At 30.8% G+C, this 22,079-nt stretch overlaps 1 protein-coding gene across 1 annotated transcript in view; it reads left to right on the top strand.

The window, feature by feature from the left end:
- LOC143048850 (E3 ubiquitin-protein ligase HACE1-like) overlaps positions 1–15,361 on the top strand; it is a 72,331-nt gene extending 56,970 nt beyond the window's left edge. Inside the window, exons 12-22 of the mRNA XM_076222719.1 lie at positions 54–165; positions 1,242–1,339; positions 2,207–2,294; positions 2,946–3,095; positions 3,750–3,811; positions 4,835–4,969; positions 6,963–7,094; positions 11,306–11,401; positions 11,896–11,966; positions 12,518–12,631; positions 14,451–15,361. Coding sequence (XP_076078834.1) covers positions 54–165; positions 1,242–1,339; positions 2,207–2,294; positions 2,946–3,095; positions 3,750–3,811; positions 4,835–4,969; positions 6,963–7,094; positions 11,306–11,401; positions 11,896–11,966; positions 12,518–12,631; positions 14,451–14,553 — 1,161 coding nt within the window. The 3' untranslated portion in view covers positions 14,554–15,361. The remainder of the gene's footprint in view (positions 1–53; positions 166–1,241; positions 1,340–2,206; positions 2,295–2,945; positions 3,096–3,749; positions 3,812–4,834; positions 4,970–6,962; positions 7,095–11,305; positions 11,402–11,895; positions 11,967–12,517; positions 12,632–14,450) is intronic.
- The last annotated feature ends 6,718 nt before the right edge of the window (positions 15,362–22,079 follow it).

The following is a 22,079-nucleotide window of genomic DNA, read 5'->3' as shown; positions in this document are numbered from 1 at the left end:
ATAAATTTGTGATAAAATGTTTTTAATTCAATTATTTTAATAATTTTCCTCAGCCTTTCGTGAAAAGAAGAGAATGGTTTTACCAGAATATATCCGATGATGAAAATCCAAGTGAAGTATTACATATTCCAGCTACTGACGAGGACATTCTCATTATAAATAGAGGTAAGGATATATCCCAGCAACTGACGAGGACATTCTCATTATAAATAGAGGTAAGGATATATCCCAGCAACTGACCAGACGAGGACATTCTCATTATAAATAGAGGTAAGGATATATCCCAGCAACTGACCAGACGAGGACATTCTCATTATAAATAGAGGTAAGGATATATCCCAGCAACTGACCAGACGAGGACATTCTCATTATAAATAGAGGTAAGGATATATCCCAGCAACTGACCAGACGAGGACATTCTCATTATAAATAGAGGTAAGGATATATGCCAGCAACTGACCAGACGAGGACATTCTCATTATAAATAGAGGTAAGGATATATCCCAGCAACTGACCAGACGAGGACATTCTCATTATAAATAGAGGTAAGGATATATGCCAGCAACTGACCAGACGAGGACATTCTCATTATAAATAGAGGTAAGGATATATCCCAGCAACTGACCAGACGAGGACATTCTCATTATAAATAGAGGTAAGGATATATCCAATGATGAGAATCCAAGTGAAGCTTTACATATCCCAGCAACTGACCAGGACATTCTCATTATAAATAGAGGTAGTGTTTTGCTAAATTATATAAAAAAAGGGAAATAATCTTATCTTTTGTTATTTTTACTCCCCCCTCCATATTTTCTTAATTAATTTAAATACAGCTTAATAATAAAGCAAAGACTGATTAATTTGATGAGTAAAATTATTTTTATATTCAATTGATTGATCAAGATGACTGCAATAGCATTGCATATTTAAGTTATATTATGATGCTAATATGATAAGTTTAAGTACACATATTTGTTTATTCAAATACACAAACCACAACTAGTTATTAGAAAAGAAATATTTAGTTAAATTTTATGTTTATTTGTAAATAAAAAATATCATTGTGTAACGAAAGGGTGTTCCTTACCAGATTATTTTTTTTTTATTATTTCATGACTAGAAAGTAACGTCTTCCATATGTCTCTTATACAACATATATTGAATGTTGGAATTGTGTACAAAACATAATGATTTCATGTTTACAAAACTGATTACCATATCTATTTTTTTATGAACAGAAAGAATATTCGACAGTAGCTGTGATAGGGTGCTTAAAGAAAATCCTGATAAATTGAAGAAAGGACTGGCGTTAAAGTTTGATGGTGAAGAGGGCATGGTACTTATATTATTTGGATTATTTGTTATCCATCTTTTGTACTTTTCTCTAAAATATTTTGTAGATATAAAATTTGTTTTTAAATAGTTTACGTCAGATAAGTAATATTGATTATTGTAACTTTAATTATACATGTATATTCTTGTTGTTAAATACTAAATCTTTAAATGTCATAAATATATCAATATTTTCCAAAAAAATAGGTCTTATGTTTGTTTATTCTTTTAAGAAAATGAATGAATGAAAAATCTAAAATATTACAAAATTTCTTACTCTGGTTATTGTCAAAATGTCAAAGGAGTATGTATGATACATATCATTTCCATTACCAGAAATACTCTTTTACTATTCTCTGAATTCTTATGTCATTTAAATGTGTTATAGGCTAATTGGATCCCGCCATCTGACACCAATTAAAACCAAACATTTGGTCAGAAAGTTAACAATTGGAAACAAGCATATTGCTTAGAAATAGAATTCATAACTTGCTCTCCAGTATTACCAATGTTATTTCAACTGATCGGGCGGAGCTTTTGTTTTAATTTGCATAAGAACAGTCTATTTGAGGATGTGTGTGACAAGGATGATTACCGTTATAATTATTTCTGATTTCTAATCACCTATCAGTGTCATCAAAGGAATTTACAAAACAATGACTGGCACTTCATTGATGAGTTTATCCTAAAACACCTATCTATAGATGGACTGTTTTATTGTGAGCGAATACGTTAAACTCCGCCCAGTCAAGTGAAATAAATAGAGTAATACCATTTCTTGATAAAGAAATTTAAATGCAATGGCCATGAAATAAAAAACCAAATGGGATATCTTATTCATTAAACATTATTTTTACTTGATTAATTTTAGGGGCAGGGAGTAGTGAGAGAATGGTTTGATGTTTTATCTAAAGAAATCCTAAACCCAGATTATGCATTGTTTACCCAGTCAGCAGATGGTATGTAAAATATTTTAAGGCTTAAAGATAAATGGTTTAATTTTTTTTTAAGATAACCGTTTATATGTTTTAAATGTCCAAAGCACTCTTCTGATCTACCATCAACAAGAAGGCTCAAAAGGAAAAACTTGAAAGCTATGAATGTTTAAATACTTCAATTGCTAAATGACCAAATAGACCTTAACAAATAGTTATGAGGAAAAATAAGGAGATGTGCTGTCATAGAGACAATAAACTTTGGATGATTTCAGAAATATTTAAAATGTCAGATCTTTAAAAATGTTGCAAAAGAAGCACAAGAATTTCAAAGATGGAACCATTTTTTACACCAAAAACTACTGTCACCAAATTTAGATCTTGGTATAGAAATACATTTCCAAGGTCTTGTTGAGAGAATAAAATTAAACTAGTGCATACCTGAAAAGGAACACATGTACAGGAGGGACTGGGAAAAAAGTTCTAAATACTCTATAATTATATTAATGGATGGTTCTTATAATGTATGCATTAATACATGACAACATATATTATGTACGTTGATATATATTTAAGATGTACTTTTTAGCACAAAATTACATTCTCATCCTATTATTGCGTGAATATCTTTTTAAGGAGTTCTTTTTTACCCTTTTATGAAAATATCTTTTTTAGGGAGTACATTCCAGCCAAACAGTAACTCAGCTATTAATCCAGACCACCTTAACTACTTTAGATTTGCAGGACAAATATTAGGACTTTGTCTCTATCACAAGCAGTTAATCAATGTTTACTTTACCAGATCATTCTATAAACATATCCTTGGTAAGTTTGATTAACTGTAAGTTAAACCTCGTGAAAGATACCAGGCCTGTAGTTTAGAATGTAAGAGAATGCTTTAAAGTCTTATCCGTGATAATTGAATAAAAAATCAATTAGGAAATTGTAAGACTTTACAAACAAAAATTTCTGAAAAGTTGTTATTATCATAATATAGGTTAATTGGTTAATGTAATTTGGATAGTTTGAAAAAAATGTTTGCTTTTGAAAAATGAGAGGCAAAAGATACCACAGTGATATTTTCACTCGTAAGTCAAAAACAAACTGACAATATGAATGTGATAGCTAACAACCAAAAAACAATGAAAAAACAAACTACATAAAACGCAACCTTGAAAACTAAAGATTGAGTTAAAAAAAAGAGGGTGATCTCAGGTGCTCCAGAAGAGAAAGAAGATTTTGTTCCATATGCGATCCCCATTTTGTTACTCCTATAAAAGAAGTAGATACCTCAAGTGTTCAGGCTTTGCACAAAGAAAGCGTCACAAGTTAACATACCATACTATCTTTCAGCACATTCTAATTAAATAAAACAACAGATTGAAACACTATGATATCTGACTATTTTAGATAGTATATTATTATTCCCATAATAAACAGGAATAAAAACATATGTACAATTTGACTTTTAATTTGTAGGTATTCCAGTGAACTATACAGATGTGGCATCTATTGATCCTGACTATGCTAAAAATCTACAAGTATGTGTATTATTCAAAATATTTTCCTTTAATCAATCAAGAATATGAAACAATTAACAGAAGAAAGATTTGATATCTCTTGAAAAACTTGCTATCATATACAGTAACTGATTACCTGGTTTCATGCCATTAATATAGCATTCAAGAAACCAGTGACAGTATGGACATTTTACTTTTTCTCTTGCAAAGCTAAACAAAGATAACAAATGCATTGATAAGTTCTTATTTAAACATTTGTTTGTTTTACCCAAAAATATCGATAGATAAAATATGATTTTTGTAGAGTAAATTTTGAATAACCATCTGTGACATTCTATAGATATTTATACAAATAGCTAGTCAGAGAATTTAAATAGAGAAAAAAATTCAAAGAATGACTGTTACAGTAATGTTTTTTTTATGTCTATGAAGATCGAAATAACATCAAAAATGTGTAGCAGGTTATTTAAAGTGTGCAACACATTTTTTATGTTATTTCCAAGGCAGAAAAAATATTACAGGCATTTCTTATAATTTAATTCTTAATTCCATTTTAAACACGAGTAAATCAAGAAAAAACATTGATGACGTCAGGGTCACATGACAAAATTAAGTCTATGAGCTGATAAGCAAAATGTTGTCAGTGTATTAGAAGACGTGTTACATCCAAAATTAAATTAATCAACGAGTGACTGAAAAAAAACCCCATTAAATTCTCGAATGCAAGTAGTATATTAGTTAATTATCAGTGTTGTTCTGTCACAAGTTGAATATTTTGAATATATTTTCGATATTTGAATTCTTTGCTTTTTTTCTGAAATTAAAGTAGAAAATGCAAGGAACTATATCTTTTTCAAAGCCTTCACAATTTATTTTGATCTGACGTCTTGACAATGCCTTTTGTTATATGACGTCAGAGGAGTGAAATAACTACGTTTATTTTACATGTGAAATTATCGTGTCTTTTTTTCACTGGGAAATTAATTAAATTCATTGCAACCTATGTAATAATTTCTCATAACGGTTGTTGACTTTATATAACAGTGGATACTTGACCACGACATTGACAACTTAGGATTGGACCTGACATTTTCTGTTGAGACTGATGTGTTTGGTGTGATGCAGGAAGTAGAACTAAAACCTGGAGGCAGAAAGATAACAGTGACAGAAGAAAATAAGGTAACGTCACCTTGAAGAAACTTATTGGGTATACTCCAGATGGAAAACTAAATGTAGAGGGTAATTACAGATTAAAAATGAAACTTTTATAGTAATTCATATTTTACTATGCCTTTATGTAATAATGAAGGTATACGTATATATGTGAACAGGCTGTTGTACAAGATAAAGCATTAAAGAAGGTCAGATCACTTTAATTAGGGATAATACAGATTGATATACATAAAAAAGTTAGCAGTATTCAATTTGACTGATTAAATTAATTTTGGACCCTTTGGACCTTAATGTAGACCAATTTGAAAACGGGACCAAAAATTAAGAATCTACATACATAGTTAGATTCGGCATATCAAAGAACCCCAATTATTCATTTTTTGATGAAATCACACAAAGTTCAATTTTGGACCCTTTGGGCCCCTTATTCCTAAACTGTTAGGACCAAAACTCCCAAAATCAATCCCAAACTTCCTTTTGTGGTCATAAACCTTGTGTCAAAATTTCATAGATTTCTTTTCACTTAAACTAAAGTTATAGTGCGAAAACCAAGAAAATGCTTATTTGGGCCCTTTTTGGCCCCTAATTCCTAAAATGTTGGGACCAAAACTCCCAAAATCAATCCCAACCTTCCTTTTGTGGTCATAAACCTTGTGTTAAAATTTCATTGATTTCTATTCACTTTTACTAAAGTTAGAGTGCGAAAACTAAAAGTATTCGGACGACGACGCCAACGTGATAGCAATATACGACCAAAAAATTAAAATTTTTGCGGTCGTATAAAAACTAAGTCCATTTATAAGTAAAATACAGAAAAAATAGAATTTATTTATTACAAAATTTATTTTAGGATACTATCTTATGAACGTAAACAAGCTTCTGTCCTATTTATGTTTTGATATATATGCACTTATAAACCTTTCAAAGATACTTTTCTATCAATCAATTTAATCAGCCAATATAAAATGTTGCTGATGAAGTTTTTTTTATTGTTTTATACAATAAACAATGTATATTCACTTTTACTACCAACCAATCTTTACCATTCAGTGATAACAAGCACTTTATTTTACATTTTAATATCTTATGATGTATTTAAAAGAGTAGTTATTGTTGCAAACTCCATTAGAAATTTGAATTGATATCAGTTTTGGAAAAAGGGAAACGGGGATGTGAAAAAAGGGGGGGGGATTTAATTTTTTCTCATTTCAGATTTCATAAATAAAAATAAAATTTCTTCAAACATTTTTTTGAGAGGATTAATATTCAACAGCATAGGGAATTGCTCAAAGGCAACAAAAAACTTTTAAATTCATTAGACCACATTCGTTATGTGTCAGAAACCTATGCTGTGTCATGATCAACTATTTAATTTTAGATTTAAAAAGTTTGAAGAAGAAATCTTTAGTTGATTTGTAAAATCTTGACATTTGTTTTGTGTAAAAAAAACCCATGTAATGTCAAAAATTGGATCACAATCTAAATTCAGAGCTGTATCACGCTTGAATGTTTTGTCCATACTTGCCCCAACTGTTCAGGGTTCGACCTCTGCGGTCGTATAAAGCTGCGCCCTGCGGAGCACCTGGTTCTGCCTGGAAACATAACATTCACTTTGTGGTTAAAGTTTTTAAAATTTTAATAACTTTCTTAAACTATCCTGGATTTGTACCAAACTTGTACAGAAACATGTTTCTAATCATAAGATAGTATCCAGAAGTAAATTTTGTGTAAAAAAAAAATCCATTTTTCCTGTATTTTACTTTTAAATGGACTTACTTTCTTCCAGTTTATCATTACATACAGTCTGCATTTCAAGTTTTAAAAACATTTTTAAGATTCTTAAACACTCCTGGATTTTTACCAAACTTGGACAGAAGCTTCTGACAATCAAAAGATAGTATCGAGAGGAAAAAAAATTTGTTTAGTAGAATATGCAAGTGTTGAACAGGTTCTCAATTTAAAATTCTTTAATACAGAATAATTATATATTTTATTGCAGACAGAGTATGCTCAGTTAGTAACAGAATTAAGAATGACTAGAGCCATACAGCCACAGATAAATAGCTTTCTATCTGGTTTCCACCAGTACATTCCACAATCACTTATACAAATGTTTGATGAGTATGAATTGGTTAGTATCATTTATTACAGAAAAAGTTCGAGGACACTTTCAAAACTGAGTTCCAATTGCCATGAAATTCTATTTGAAAAAAAATATAGTCAAGAGTTACACTTTTGCAACACTGAGGTCATGCTTTGATTTTGTATTAATTATTACTTGCAAATCAGATGTAGAGAAAAAAAATCAGTTATTTACTCACAGCCATTTTAAGGAGGAAAATATTAAATACACTGAATTATTTCCTTTATATTACCTTTCAAAGGGAGATAATTAGTGCAAACTATGAATAAACTTTATATATTTCAGTAAATAAATCATTGTGACAAAGATACTCTTATATTTTGTATGTCACCAAAGAGATGTATATGTACTTAACAATTTTTGATATTGCTTAACAAAAATGATATAAATGACTTTGGTTTCAAATGCAAAGAATTTAAAAAAAAATAATGATTGACTGTATTTATGTTCTATTTTAGGAGTTAATGTTGTCAGGTATTCCAGAGATAGATATCAGTGACTGGGAGAAACATACAGAATACAATGGCTATGATAGACAGTGATGATTTACTGTATTTATGTTCTATTTTAGGAGTTAATGTTGTCAGGTATTCCAGAGATAGATATCAGTGACTGGGAGAAACATACAGAATACAATGGCTATGATAGACAGTGATGATTTACTGTATTTATGTTCTATTTTAGGAGTTAATGTTGTCAGGTATCCCAGAGATAGATATCAGTGACTGGGAGAAACATACAGAATACAATGGTTATGATAGACAATGATGATTTACTGTATTAATGTTCTATTTTAGGAGTTAATGTTGTCAGGTATTCCAGAGATAGATATCAGTGACTGGGAGAATCATACAGAATACAATGGTTATGATAGACAATGATGATTTACTGTATGTATGTACTATTTTAGGAGTTAATGTTGTCAGGTATTCCAGAGATAGACATCAGTGACTGGGAGAAACATACAGAATACAATGGTTGTGATAGACAATGATGATTTACTGTATTTATGTTCTATTTTAGGAGTTAATGTTGTCAGGTATTCCAGAGATAGACATCAGTGACTGGGAGAAACATACAGAATACAATGGCTATGATAGACAGTGATGATTGACTGTATTTATGTTCTATTTTAGGAGTTAATGTTGTCAGGTATTCCAGAGATAGACATCAGTGACTGGGAGAAACATACAGAATACAATGGTTATGATAGACAGTGATGATTTACTGTATTTATGTTCTATTTTAGGAGTTAATGTTGTCGGGTATTCCAGAGATAGATATAAGTGACTGGGAGAAACATACAGAATACAATGGCTATGATAGACAATGATGATTTACTGTATTTATGTTCTATTTTAGGAGTTAATGTTGTCAGGTATTCCAGAGATAGATATAAGTGACTGGGAGAATCATACAGAATACAATGGTTATGATAGACAGTGATGATTGACTGTATTTATGTTCTATTTTAGGAGTTAATGTTGTCAGGTATTCCAGAGATAGATATCAGTGACTGGGAGAAACATACAGAATACAATGGTTATGATAGACAGTGATGATTGACTGTATTTATGTTCTATTTTAGGAGTTAATGTTGTCAGGTATCCCAGAGATAGATATAAGTGACTGGGAGAAACATACAGAATACAATGGCTATGATAGACAATGATGATTTACTGTATTTATGTTCTATTTTAGGAGTTAATGTTGTCGGGTATCCCAGAGATAGATATAAGTGACTGGGAGAGACATACAGAATACAATGGCTATGATAGACAATGATGATTTACTGTATTTATGTTCTATTTTAGGAGTTAATGTTGTCGGGTATACCAGAGATAGATATAAGTGACTGGGAGAAACATACAGAATACAATGGTTATGATAGACAATGATGATTTACTGTATTTATGTTCTATTTTAGGAGTTAATGTTGTCAGGTATCCCAGAGATAGACATCAGTGACTGGGAGAAACATACAGAATACAATGGTTATGATAGACAATGATGATTTACTGTATGTATGTACTATTTTAGGAGTTAATGTTGTCAGGTATCCCAGAGATAGATATCAGTGACTGGGAGAAACATACAGAATACAATGGTTATGATTATGATAGACAATGATGATTTACTGTATGTATGTACTATTTTAGGAGTTAATGTTGTCAGGTATCCCAGAGATAGATATCAGTGACTGGGAGAAACATACAGAATACAATGGTTATGATAGACAATGATGATTGACTGTATGTATGTACTATTTTAGGAGTTAATGTTGTCAGGTATTCCAGAGATAGATATCAGTGACTGGGAGAAACATACAGAATACAATGGTTATGATTATGATAGACAATGATGATTTACTGTATTTATGTTCTATTTTAGGAGTTAATGTTGTCGGGTATTCCAGAGATAGATATCAGTGACTGGGAGAAACATACAGAATACAATGGTTATGATAGACAATGATGATTGACTGTATGTATGTACTATTTTAGGAGTTAATGTTGTCAGGTATTCCAGAGATAGATATCAGTGACTGGGAGAAACATACAGAATACAATGGCTATGATAGACAGTGATGATTGACTGTATTTATGTTCTATTTTAGGAGTTAATGTTGTCGGGTATCCCAGAGATAGATATCAGTGACTGGGAGAATCATACAGAATACAATGGCTATGATAGACAATGATGATTTACTGTATTTATGTTCTATTTTAGGAGTTAATGTTGTCAGGTATCCCAGAGATAGATATCAGTGACTGGGAGAATCATACAGAATACAATGGCTATGATAGACAGTGATGATTTACAGTATTTATGTTCTATTTTAGGAGTTAATGTTGTCAGGTATCCCAGAGATAGACATCAGTGACTGGGAGAAACATACAGAATACAATGGTTATGATAGACAGTGATGATTTACTGTATTTATGTTCTATTTTAGGAGTTAATGTTGTCAGGTATCCCAGAGATAGACATCAGTGACTGGGAGAAACATACAGAATACAATGGTTATGATAGACAGTGATGATTTACTGTATTTATGTTCTATTTTAGGAGTTAATGTTGTCGGGTATCCCAGAGATAGATATAAGTGACTGGGAGAAACATACAGAATACAATGGCTATGATAGACAATGATGATTTACTGTATTTATGTTCTATTTTAGGAGTTAATGTTGTCAGGTATCCCAGAGATAGACATCAGTGACTGGGAGAATCATACAGAATACAATGGCCATGCTAGACAATGATGATTTACTGTATTAATGTACTATTTTAGGAGTTAATGTTGTCAGGTATTCCAGAGATAGATATCAGTGACTGGGAGAATCATACAGAATACAATGGCCATGCTAGACAATGATGATTTACTGTATTTATGTTCTATTTTAGGAGTTAATGTTGTCAGGTATTCCAGAGATAGATATCAGTGACTGGGAGAAACATACAGAATACAATGGCTATGATAGACAATGATGATTTACTGTATTTATGTTCTATTTTAGGAGTTAATGTTGTCAGGTATCCCAGAGATAGACATCAGTGACTGGGAGAAACATACAGAATACAATGGTTATGATAGACAGTGATGATTTACTGTATTTATGTTCTATTTTAGGAGTTAATGTTGTCGGGTATCCCAGAGATAGATATAAGTGACTGGGAGAAACATACAGAATACAATGGCTATGATAGACAGTGATGATTTACTGTATTTATGTTCTATTTTAGGAGTTAATGTTGTCAGGTATCCCAGAGATAGATATCAGTGACTGGGAGAATCATACAGAATACAATGGCTATGATAGACAATGATGATTTACTGTATTTATGTACTATTTTAGGAGTTAATGTTGTCAGGTATTCCAGAGATAGATATCAGTGACTGGGAGAATCATACAGAATACAATGGCTATGATAGACAATGATGATTGACTGTATTTATGTTCTATTTTAGGAGTTAATGTTGTCAGGTATCCCAGAGATAGATATAAGTGACTGGGAGAGACATACAGAATACAATGGCTATGATAGACAGTGATGATTTACTGTATGTATGTACTATTTTAGGAGTTAATGTTGTCAGGTATTCCAGAGATAGATATAAGTGACTGGGAGAAACATACAGAATACAATGGTTATGATAGACAATGATGATTTACTGTATTTATGTTCTATTTTAGGAGTTAATGTTGTCAGGTATTCCAGAGATAGATATCAGTGACTGGGAGAAACATACAGAATACAATGGCTATGATAGACAGTCATCTGTTATCCAGGTTAGTGTGAAATAATTAAATAGGTGCTCTTTGGAAAGTTAGCTTAAAAAATTTGTTTATTACAAGTAATTCACATAAAAACTGTAGTATTATAGGAATAAATTTTTGCACCCATATCAAATTAAAAAAAGAATATGGTAGTGAGATTAAATCTTTAAAATGTTGAATAAAATATTAAACTACTTAGCACCATTCATTCAAATACAGCTTTCAACACCACTTATTATGTATGGTTCTAAAGTTTGCCAAGGAAATTCAGTTGATAAACATTTTATACTTAAAACCTTGCCAATGTCTTTTTATGGTTATGTGGTCAAATAAATGGAACAATGTCCTTATACTGATATTAAAAAAGACAATATCAAGGTTAACAAACAAGACATTGTTGTGATGTTACTGATTTTAAATGATATTGTTTTGTATACACCTTTTAGATATGAATAAAAAAAATTGTATAAATACTAATTTTTTTTTTAAATATTTCATACTTTTAGTGGTTTTGGGAAATTGTTGAAGATTTCAGTCAAGAGAACAGAGTTTTGCTGCTTCAGTTCACCACTGGCAGGTAATGTAGACATAAAACTGCTTACACTTTATTAGAACTTTGGTGGATAATTGTACATCTTTCTAGCAATCATACCACATCTCCTTATTTTTATAAAGAAATGATAAAATTATTGTGTTTTTTTTTATACACAATCCTGAACAAAATAATTATTTGGTCACAGTTCAATTTTTTTTTTATATTAAAATTAGTGATCTAGACATTCTATAACACATAAGTGATTAGGGATACCAATAGTATCTACATGATTAATAGTTATTGACAAATGAAATGAATATCAATATATTAACCCAAAACTCAAACAGAAATTTTGAATTTCACTTATAAATCTACAATATTTCCTATATCCAGTTTTCAACAGGTACAAAGTCTAGGTTCATTTTTAAGACAGTCAATGAAGAGGACAAGGGAATCTCGACGAAATGATTGTTAAATCAAATGTAGATATATATATATATATGTTATGTAATTTGTATTTTGTTTATCACAAGCAATTCTTTGCATGCTTTAAGACAATAAAGATTATTATTGATTTTTATTTTCAAATACAGTTCTCGAGTACCGTTTGGAGGTTTTGAAAAGTTTGTTGGTGGAGGAGGGCCACAACATTTTACCATAGCTATAGTGCCATATAAAGAACATACATTACCTACAGCCAGTACTTGGTAAGGAATTATAGTCCTCCTTTGTATAGACTGCTTCTTATTTATTTGTACATGTTATTTGCAGCCTTATCTGTTTACTTATTGAGAAGGAATATTAATGGACTTTAAGATTCATAGCAAATAAGATTGTGGTACCATTATAACATGTGATAACTTTATCATTTTAATGTTTAAGTGAAAACAGGCTCAGAGTCAAGAGCAAATGAACAAGTTGACTGTTTTTACTGTTTTTATCAAGCCACCAACCATAACACAATCTAGATTATTATTAGAAGAAAAAAATATTTTTAGTTGGCATTGCTTCAAGCATTATAGCATCACATTCAACTTATATGATGAATATACTAACGATATTAATAACAGTATTTTTGTGGCATTGTATACCATTCTTTAGATAGATTCTTTCACTCACTTTTATCCTATTTTAGCTCACCGTTCCGAAGGAACAGTGAGCTTTAGCCATCACTTGGCTTCCGTCGTCGTCCGTCTGGTGTAAACTATTTCAAACATCTTCTCCTCTGAAACTACTGAACCAATTCGAACCAAGCTTAAGCTGAATGATTCTTATGGTATTCAGCATAAAGTTTGTGTTTTATTTTCTGTTTCGTCATAGAACATGGCCGCCATGGCTAGAAATAGAACATAGAAGTAAAATGCAGTTTTTGGCTAATATTTCAAAAACCAAAGCAGTAAGAGCCAATCTGACATGGGTTAAAGTGTTCATAATGTAATGTTCTATCAGCCCTAAAATTTGCAGATGAAACTTATTACCCATTGTTGGGTTGCTGCCACTAAACTGGTAATTTTAAAGAAACTTTGCAGTGTTTGGTTATTATCTTGAATAGTATGAATGATAAAGATAAACTGTAAACAGCAAATATGTTCAGCAAAGTAAGATCTACAAATAAGTTAATATGACCAAAATTGTCACTTGACCCCTTAAAGAGTTATTGCCCTGGACAATTTTACACAATTTGATTATCATGTTTTCCAACTTTAAAAAATCTTTTTTTCTGAAACCACTGAACCAACTCCAACCAAACTTTAGCTGAATGATTATAAGGGTGTCTAGAATAGAATTGTGTTTTAGTTTCTGTTTCGTCAAAAAAAATTGCCGCCATGGCTAAAAATAGAACATAGGGGTAAAATGTAGTTTTTGGCTTATATCTAAAAAACCAAAGCAGTTAGAGCAAATCTGACATTGGGTTAAAGTGCTCATAAGGTAATGTTCTATCAGCCCTGAAATTTTCAGATGAATCTAACAACCCATTGTTGGGTTGCTGCCACTAAATTGGTACTTTTAAGGAAATTTTGCAGTGTTTGGTTATCATCTTGAATATTATTAATGATAAAGATAAACTAGTGTAAACAACAAAAATTTTCAGCAAAGTAAGATCTACAAATAAGCTTATATAACCAAAACTTTCAATTGACCCCTGAAGGAGTTATTGTCCTTTAAAGACAATTTTACACAATTTTTTAATCATGATTTCAAACTTTAAAAAATCTTCTCTGAAACTACTGAACAATATCTTGTATGATAATCAATGAGACAGTTATTTGCAACAAATTAATTAATGTTGAAGCAAGCATCTTCAAGTCAACTGCAGTTAGTCACCTTTTAAAAACCTAACAAACTCAAAATCTCAAACACTACAATGAAATTGGACACGTAAACACTTAATCGAAAGATAAATACAAAAAAATCAAGGTGAGCGATTCAGGCTCTTGAAAGCCTCTGTTTTTTTTTTTACTTTATGTTGTAGGAAAATACACAACTGCATTGCATAAGAGAAAATTCTTTATTATTATTTTATAGTATCAACATGCTGAAGATGCCAGAATATAAATCAAAGACAGAGTTACATAACAGACTGATGGTAGCTTTACAGTGTGGTAACCAAGGTTATGTTTTTGCATAAACAGGAAATTTTATGTTACAGAAAATATTGAGCCATCAACCTTTTCAACAAGATATATTGAAAACTAAAACCTGCCACAATACAGGTTCAATAGAATACATTTTCTTTACAACATGAACATTTTGATTTTCTGCCAAATTACGATTCTGACCCTACTGACAATAGAAATATGTTAGTGGGAAATAAGTACATTCTCAGGATTATTTGTTTGTTTTAGGTGGTTTACTTAGAATCATTGAAAACATTCATTTACTGCTGCAACCTAGTAGACATGTTCATGGTATGGTCAATTGCAAATACTATATGACAAATTACAGTTTTGATACTGATTTTACAGTACACTGAACTTAAACATAGAATAGAGCTAGCCATGTATGGTGGCCCATAGGGATAGGATATTACTTTACTTTATCCTATTTTCATGTTACAGAAGTTAACCAAATATTTTTTATCTTTTATTAACAAATGAATGTATATATTTAACAATTACTGTAATATAGTATAGCACAGGTAAATGATGAATAATGACATGTTGATAGAAGATGTCATTTTTATTTTTAGAAATCCACAGAATAACATTTATCCAAACATAATTATTTACCAAAAAGATAACAAAATATTATGTAATTATTAGTAGACCATTTGATAAAGAACTTATATTTTTATTGTTTTGTCTTAATTTTTGAATTTATTTTTATTCAAACTGTACAGTTTGATATTGATTTGATTTTCCATTTTATTAGTATTTTTTATGCAATAAATTGCTGTGATATTTTTGTAACCATGATTAAAATGATTTGAAATGTTGTGTTTTGTCTACTTCTGTTTGTCTTCTTTTCTTAGTCTTTTTTAGCCATGGTTTTGTCAGGATATTTTCGACTTGTGAGTTTGAATGTCGTTTTGATATCTTACTTCTCACTTTTGATGATTTTTAAGATTTTGATCAAAGTTGTTTGAATTACCAGTCAATATTTAATATTTAGTGATGGTCAAAAAATTGCAGAATGGACAATTATATGATAGCTTTTTGAGAAACTGGTCATTATCAGGATATATGGATTGCCCATTATTTCTTTTTATTTGAATGTTCTATTTGTCAGATACTATTAGCAATATGGTCAATAATTTAAACCAGATTTTCAAAGAGAAAAAAAAAATCGGTTATTGATTTGGGTATGTATGGCAGACTAGCTGCTGCATGTTCATTAACATGAAAAGGCTTTGACAAAATTTGATCATTTTTTTTGTGTATGGAATTATTATAAGGTGTATGTGAGGTTTGACAGGTTTCATCTGACATTGAACTAATTTTTATGGTTCATTACTCAATGTTCAAATTTCATAATTCATTCTGTTTCTCATATTATGTAAGGAATTGGCAAAGTATATTTGTTGTATTGTATGATTTTTAGGTGTAAATGTCTGTCTGACAGGGTCTGTTTTACCTAGATCTCATTTACATTGATTATTGATAATACTAAGTTTATGTGATATTTTTAGTAAAGCAGGGGAGACTTTCAGTGTTTGCCCTCTTGTTTTCCCTTTTTAAGTATTGTACAATGTGGTTATTGTTGGCTTATCCTGGCTATAACAAGAAATGTTGTCATTATTTGGCTTTGGTGTTTTTCAGCATTAATTTTAAAAAAGAAATCTTCTACACTTCAACCAAACTTTAGTTTCATTATACTAAAGGAGTGTAGTATGAAGTTTGTATATTTTCTTAGTTTTGTCTGTTGCCCAACATGGCTAAAAAATTAAAACTTCTAATTTATAATTTGTAACATATTTTCATGTTTTGCCTTTTATATAATAAAGTATAAATACATATGAAGAAATTGTAAAATGCTAAAGTGATTAGCAAAACAAGATCTACAGGAATGTCTGTATGAATGAAACCATTGGATGACTCCTTATAGCTACCAAAAAGCTACAATAGATCTACATATGTGGTACTATGTAATTATGACTGGAACCAATGGAAGACTAAAAAAAAAGAAAATAAACAAAATGACGATAATACTTAAATAACAACGGAGTACTAGCAGTTAACTGACATGCCAGCTCCAGACTTCAATTAAACTTATTTAAAGATTATGTCTTCATCATATGAATATCAGGCACAATCATTCCCGTTAGGGGTTTAGTATCATAATATCATAACATATATGATAAGAACACAACCCGTGTCATGCCAACAACTGGTTTTTAAATAAATGTGTTTATTTCCGATGCAAAGACCCTAGTATAAATGAATCAATATTAACGCCAAAATATGCAATCTTTAATGACTTGACTACATTATCGTAACTATATTCCTTCTTAAGTCTTTTTAAAGGTTTTGTTAGCTTCTGAGGTGAATACTGACATTTTTGTGCTTTATAAAGAACATTTCCACAAAAAAAGAAAGAAAGTGAAATACCTGATCGTATAAGAAGTATGCATGTTGAGCTATATTAACGAATGATGTCCTTATATCGATGATACAATTATCAAAAAAAAGTAAATGTTTTGACTAGTTTGTGATATCGAAAACCCTGGTGTAATAGTTTTTCAATAATACATAAATTTCTCTCGTTAAAATCTAAAACATTTTAACATACACGAGCGAATCGTACAAGTTGAGATATATAAACACCGTAAGACGGTCACAAGGAAACGTCGCCATCTAAAAATGGATAATTAAAGATAGGAAAGGAAAAATTATCTCTTTTATCATATATTTTAGTATTAAGCTTTCCGTTAAAGATATAGATATCAAGATCGAGGAAAGGACAGTGGTCATTATTAGTATTAGCTATATATATTTTTATATATTGCCTACTTTTTCAGAATACATCTTTGATTTGTGATTATACTGTTGGAAAATAATCTTCAGCCTTAGATTGATTATAACTATAATATGCGTAAATGTTTTAATAAAAAAATTGGAGAAAAATATAATGAAAAATAAGAGTGTCTTGCAATAATTTGATATGCTCGTTGTGATAGGTTATTGTTCAGTTTTGAATGCAATTAAAATTTGATTATACGATATTAATCAATTGTTGTCGACTTTTGTCGCAGAAAACTCGACATAGAGATAGTGATCTTGTGGTGGTTACGGCGGCAGCAGCTACGACGGTGGTAGCGTTAGCTAACTTCTTAAAAGCTTAATATTTCAGAAGGTAGAATAACTGGATCCTTCATACTTTGTATCTAGATGCCTTATGAATTTATGGTATGAAGTTTCCGTCTGTCATATCGCCATTGTCATTGATCTCATTTTCATGGTTCAGTAACTACTTGAAAAAAAAAGTTATCATTTTTTGTAACGTTAATTTCTCTCTTATTATATAGTAACTAGGATCAGTGAACAAGGTTAAGTTTTGGTGGTTAAGTCCAGATCTCAGATACTATAAGCAATAGGTCTACTATATTTGGTGTATGGATTGATTGTAAGGTGGACATGCCCAACTGACATGTGTGATCTGATCTTGACCTCATTTACATGGTTCAGTGGTTAAAGTTAAGTTTTTGTGTTTTGATCTATTCTTCTTATAATGTATGCAATTGGTCTACTTTATTTGGTGTATTAAAAAAAATCATGATGTACATGTCAGTCAGGCATGTTTTATTTATGATCTTGATCTCATATTTACAGTTCTTTGCCTAGTGTTATGTTTGTGTTTCTTGATCTATTTTCTAATACTTAAATAATACTTTAAGGAATAATGGTCAGCTTTATTTGGTGTATGGAATGATTGTAAGGTATACATGTTTGTCTGTCATGATTCATCTGACCTTGACCTCATTTTCATGGTTCATTGATTTTCTTAGTTAAGTCTGTTTCTTAGGAACTATAAGTAATAGGTCAACTATGTTTCTTAGATATGCACTAGCTCAGTTACATGTATAGTTAAAGCATATGTGGTGTATGGAATGATTGTAGGTGTATTTCCAGTTTGATATATCTGACCTTTGATTATTTAAAATGTATTTGATAGTTGTTGTTAAGCTTTATATTTAGAACTATCAACATAGTATCAATGGTAAGTAAAAAAGTCGAGACATTTCGGCGTGTGCACTCTTGTTATCAATCCTTTTGAGTAAAGTCTAATTGCAAATTCAAGTGGTTACAAACCACAAGTACAAGTTTCACAACTTTTTGGAATTTTTGATCCTCAATGCTCTTCAGCTTTGTACTTGTTTGGCTTTTTAAATATTTTGATATGAGCGTCACTGATGAGTCTTATGTAGACGAAACGCGCGTCTGGCGTACTAAATTATAATCCTGGTACCTTTGATAACTAATTTCAATGAAATTGTAGTTTTCCTCCTTTTAAGAAAAGTATTACCTGACAAAATAAATGAGTTATGAGGTTTAAGAAATGAAATATCTAGTTTAATTATGTGTTGCAGATGAATTTTTATCGAACCGCATCAAATTTGTGTTGGTATAATGCTATTACGTTGTCATTACGTTGGTATAATGCTATTACGTTGTCATTACGTTGGTATAATGCTATTACGTTGTCATTGTTGTCGTCTGCGTTGGCGTCGTCGACGTCGTCCAAAGATACAATTGGTTTCCGAACAATAACTTCAGCGTAAGTAAATGGATATCTATGAAATTTTACCAGAAGGTTCAATACCACAAAAGTAAGATTGGGAATGCTTTTGGAGTGGTTATATTACCAACAGTTTAAGAATAAGGGGGCAAAAAAGGACAAACAACAAGCATTTTTGCAGTTTCAGGACAATACCTTGTGTGTCAGTGTATTGATAACTCTGAAATTGTACCGCAAGGTTCCATATTACAAGAGAGAACTGGGATTGAGTTTAGGGAATAAGGGTTAAAAAGGGATATAGCAATATATTGGTTTGCAGACTAATTGTTTTGGGAGGGGTAACCGTCAAGATTTAAGAAATTGCATATTTTCCAAAGAACAATTTGGGGTCACAATTCATTTTGCTAATTCTTGTATATAGTCAGAAAACAAATTTACAATAATAAGGCAACATCACAGTAAATTGCACGACAGCAAGAAATTTTCAATTGCATATAAATTTGAATCATATAACCAATTCCAAGTTCTTCAACTACAATTGTTCTATGAAACCTATAATTACAAAGTATTTAATTACAATCCAAATTCATACCTGTATCAAGCTTGGATATTGTGTTCATTTTGATCCACCCTAACTGTTCAGGGTTCGACTCTGCACATGTTATTGTTAAAAACTTATTTTTTTGCATATTGTGTTAAAAAATTGAATGTTTTAAATAGATATATATATATATTAATATTTTAATAGCAACTAAAGGAAAAAATAGAGAGAAACTTTTAGTCTAGTATACTTGGAGAAGTGTTCACTTTACGATAAAAACATGAAGCTTTGTAGAGTTTTAAAATTAAATTAAAAAATTAGTTGTGATGAAACTGAACATGTTTTACTTTGGATATGGATCCCTGCAAGGAAAACAGCTGCAAATTAAAATGGCCGACATTATATATATAAGTTACATTAGCAAACTATGTAACGAATGCATCTTACCAACTATCGTAACATTTGGTATTTGGACTAGTGGCCTATCAAAAGATCAAGTCTTCATTAACGTCAGTATAAAGAACGTACTTCCATTAGTCTATACAAAAACAAATGTCAACAACAAAAATGTGTAAGCTTTAAATGTGTTTTATGAATTTATTTCAATCGTTCATCATCTATTCCATCGTCTTTTGTAACCTTTAAGATATTTTCAGCATCTTGTTGTTTTATAAAGGGACGTAACACGCCTACTAACCGTGTATTTAAATAAACCCCGCCTTTTACCTTATATGGAACCCTACTAACCTAGTATGGAATGAACTCAGACTACACGCAGTTGCTTTTAACCAATCATATTCCTAGAAATATATAGGAGGTAAGATAAAATAAACATAACGTGAATTGATCATGTCTGCCAATATTTAAAAGTTTGCAAAACAATCATAGAGGAATTTGTCAAGAGACAAAAACCCGACCAAAGAGCTGAAAATAGCGTATTGCACAAAAGCGAGAAAAAAAGTAAGGTCATTATATTTGGGTTTTTTTTGGAGGGGGGGGAGGCGGTCAATTCGCAACAGCATAGTGTATTTCACAAAAGCAAAATCATGAATATAAATTCAAATCATATAGCCATTCTGAGTTCTTTGACTACAGTTATTATGGGTCAAATATTAAATTACAATCCAAATTCAGACATATATAAAGAATATTTTGCCCCCCAAAACATACTCAATAGAATGAGTTCCAACGGAAAAGGTAACAGTAAACTGTACATTTTAAAGTTAGAAGACTAAACTGCCTAGAATAGGTAAATGATTTGCAATTTCTATATACCAACACAAATTATATAAGGGTTGATCCATTTGAATGTTCATGGTACTTACAGGGAAGATATTTTCTATAGGGACAATTTTAAATTCCACTTTCCATTTCAATATATATTGTACGAACCCATAATTGTGATTTCAATGCGCTTATCATTGGACCCATGTTTGTTTTTATGCTTCAGCCCTTGTTTCAAATCCATATATAACATTAGACTTACTGCATTAGCCGTTCATGTATGATTCAGAATCAGTATTTTTTTTAGATTTTTTAAAAGCTCTTTTGTACTGAATATGCTTTTGTTACTTTGATATAAATATGTATATATGGTTGTTTTTGTTTGTTTTTATTTCATCTTTGACAGGGTTTCACGCTCACAACTATATGGTAATTCTACCATAGTCTTTATTTGTCTCCGGCTAGAAGTCTGAAATGCAGTTGTTTGTTTTTGTTGCTGTTTGCTCTAATATTTAGTTTTGTTGATATTCGATTTAGTATAAAGCAGGTTGTTTCTTTTCTATATCTAATTGTTTTACAGGTTTTCATCCTGGGGTATTTTTTGTGTACTATACAGTATAGTTTTTGTCGAACCTCGAAAGCTCGACATAGGGATAGTGATCCGTCAGCAGTGGCGTCGGCGGTGTTAGCTTACTTCTTAAAAGCTTTATATTTTATAAGGTGGAAGACCTGAAAGCTTCATACTTTGTATATAGATGCCTCTTGTTACGAAATTTCCGTCAGTCACATGTCCGATGTAACTGACCTCATTTTCATGGTTTATTGACTAATTGAAAAAAAGTTAAGATTTTTTTGTAATTTTAAAATCTCTTTTATTATAAGTAATGGGAAAAGTTTATTTGGTATGTGTGCACCTTTGCAAGAGCCTCATGCCCGTCAGACAGTTTTCACTTGACCTCGTCCTCATTTCGTGAATTAATGAAAAAGTTTAAGTTTTGGTGGTCAAGTCTATATCTCAGATAATATAATCAACATGTTTTGTATATTCGGTGTATGGAAAGACTGTAAGGTGTACATGTCCGACTGGCAGGTGTCATCTGATATTGACCTCATTTTCATGTTTCAGTGGTTATAGTCAAGTTTTTTTGTTTTGGTCTGTTTTTCTTATACTGTATGCATTAGGTCTACTATATTTGGTGTATGGAATGATTGTA

The sequence above is a fragment of the Mytilus galloprovincialis genome, chromosome 10 (assembly GCF_965363235.1).
Source record: "Mytilus galloprovincialis chromosome 10, xbMytGall1.hap1.1, whole genome shotgun sequence".
In the NCBI taxonomy this organism is placed as follows: domain Eukaryota; kingdom Metazoa; phylum Mollusca; class Bivalvia; order Mytilida; family Mytilidae; genus Mytilus; species Mytilus galloprovincialis.
The sequence above is the reverse complement of the archived record's forward strand: the minus strand, read 5'-3'. Positions and strand labels throughout refer to the sequence as shown.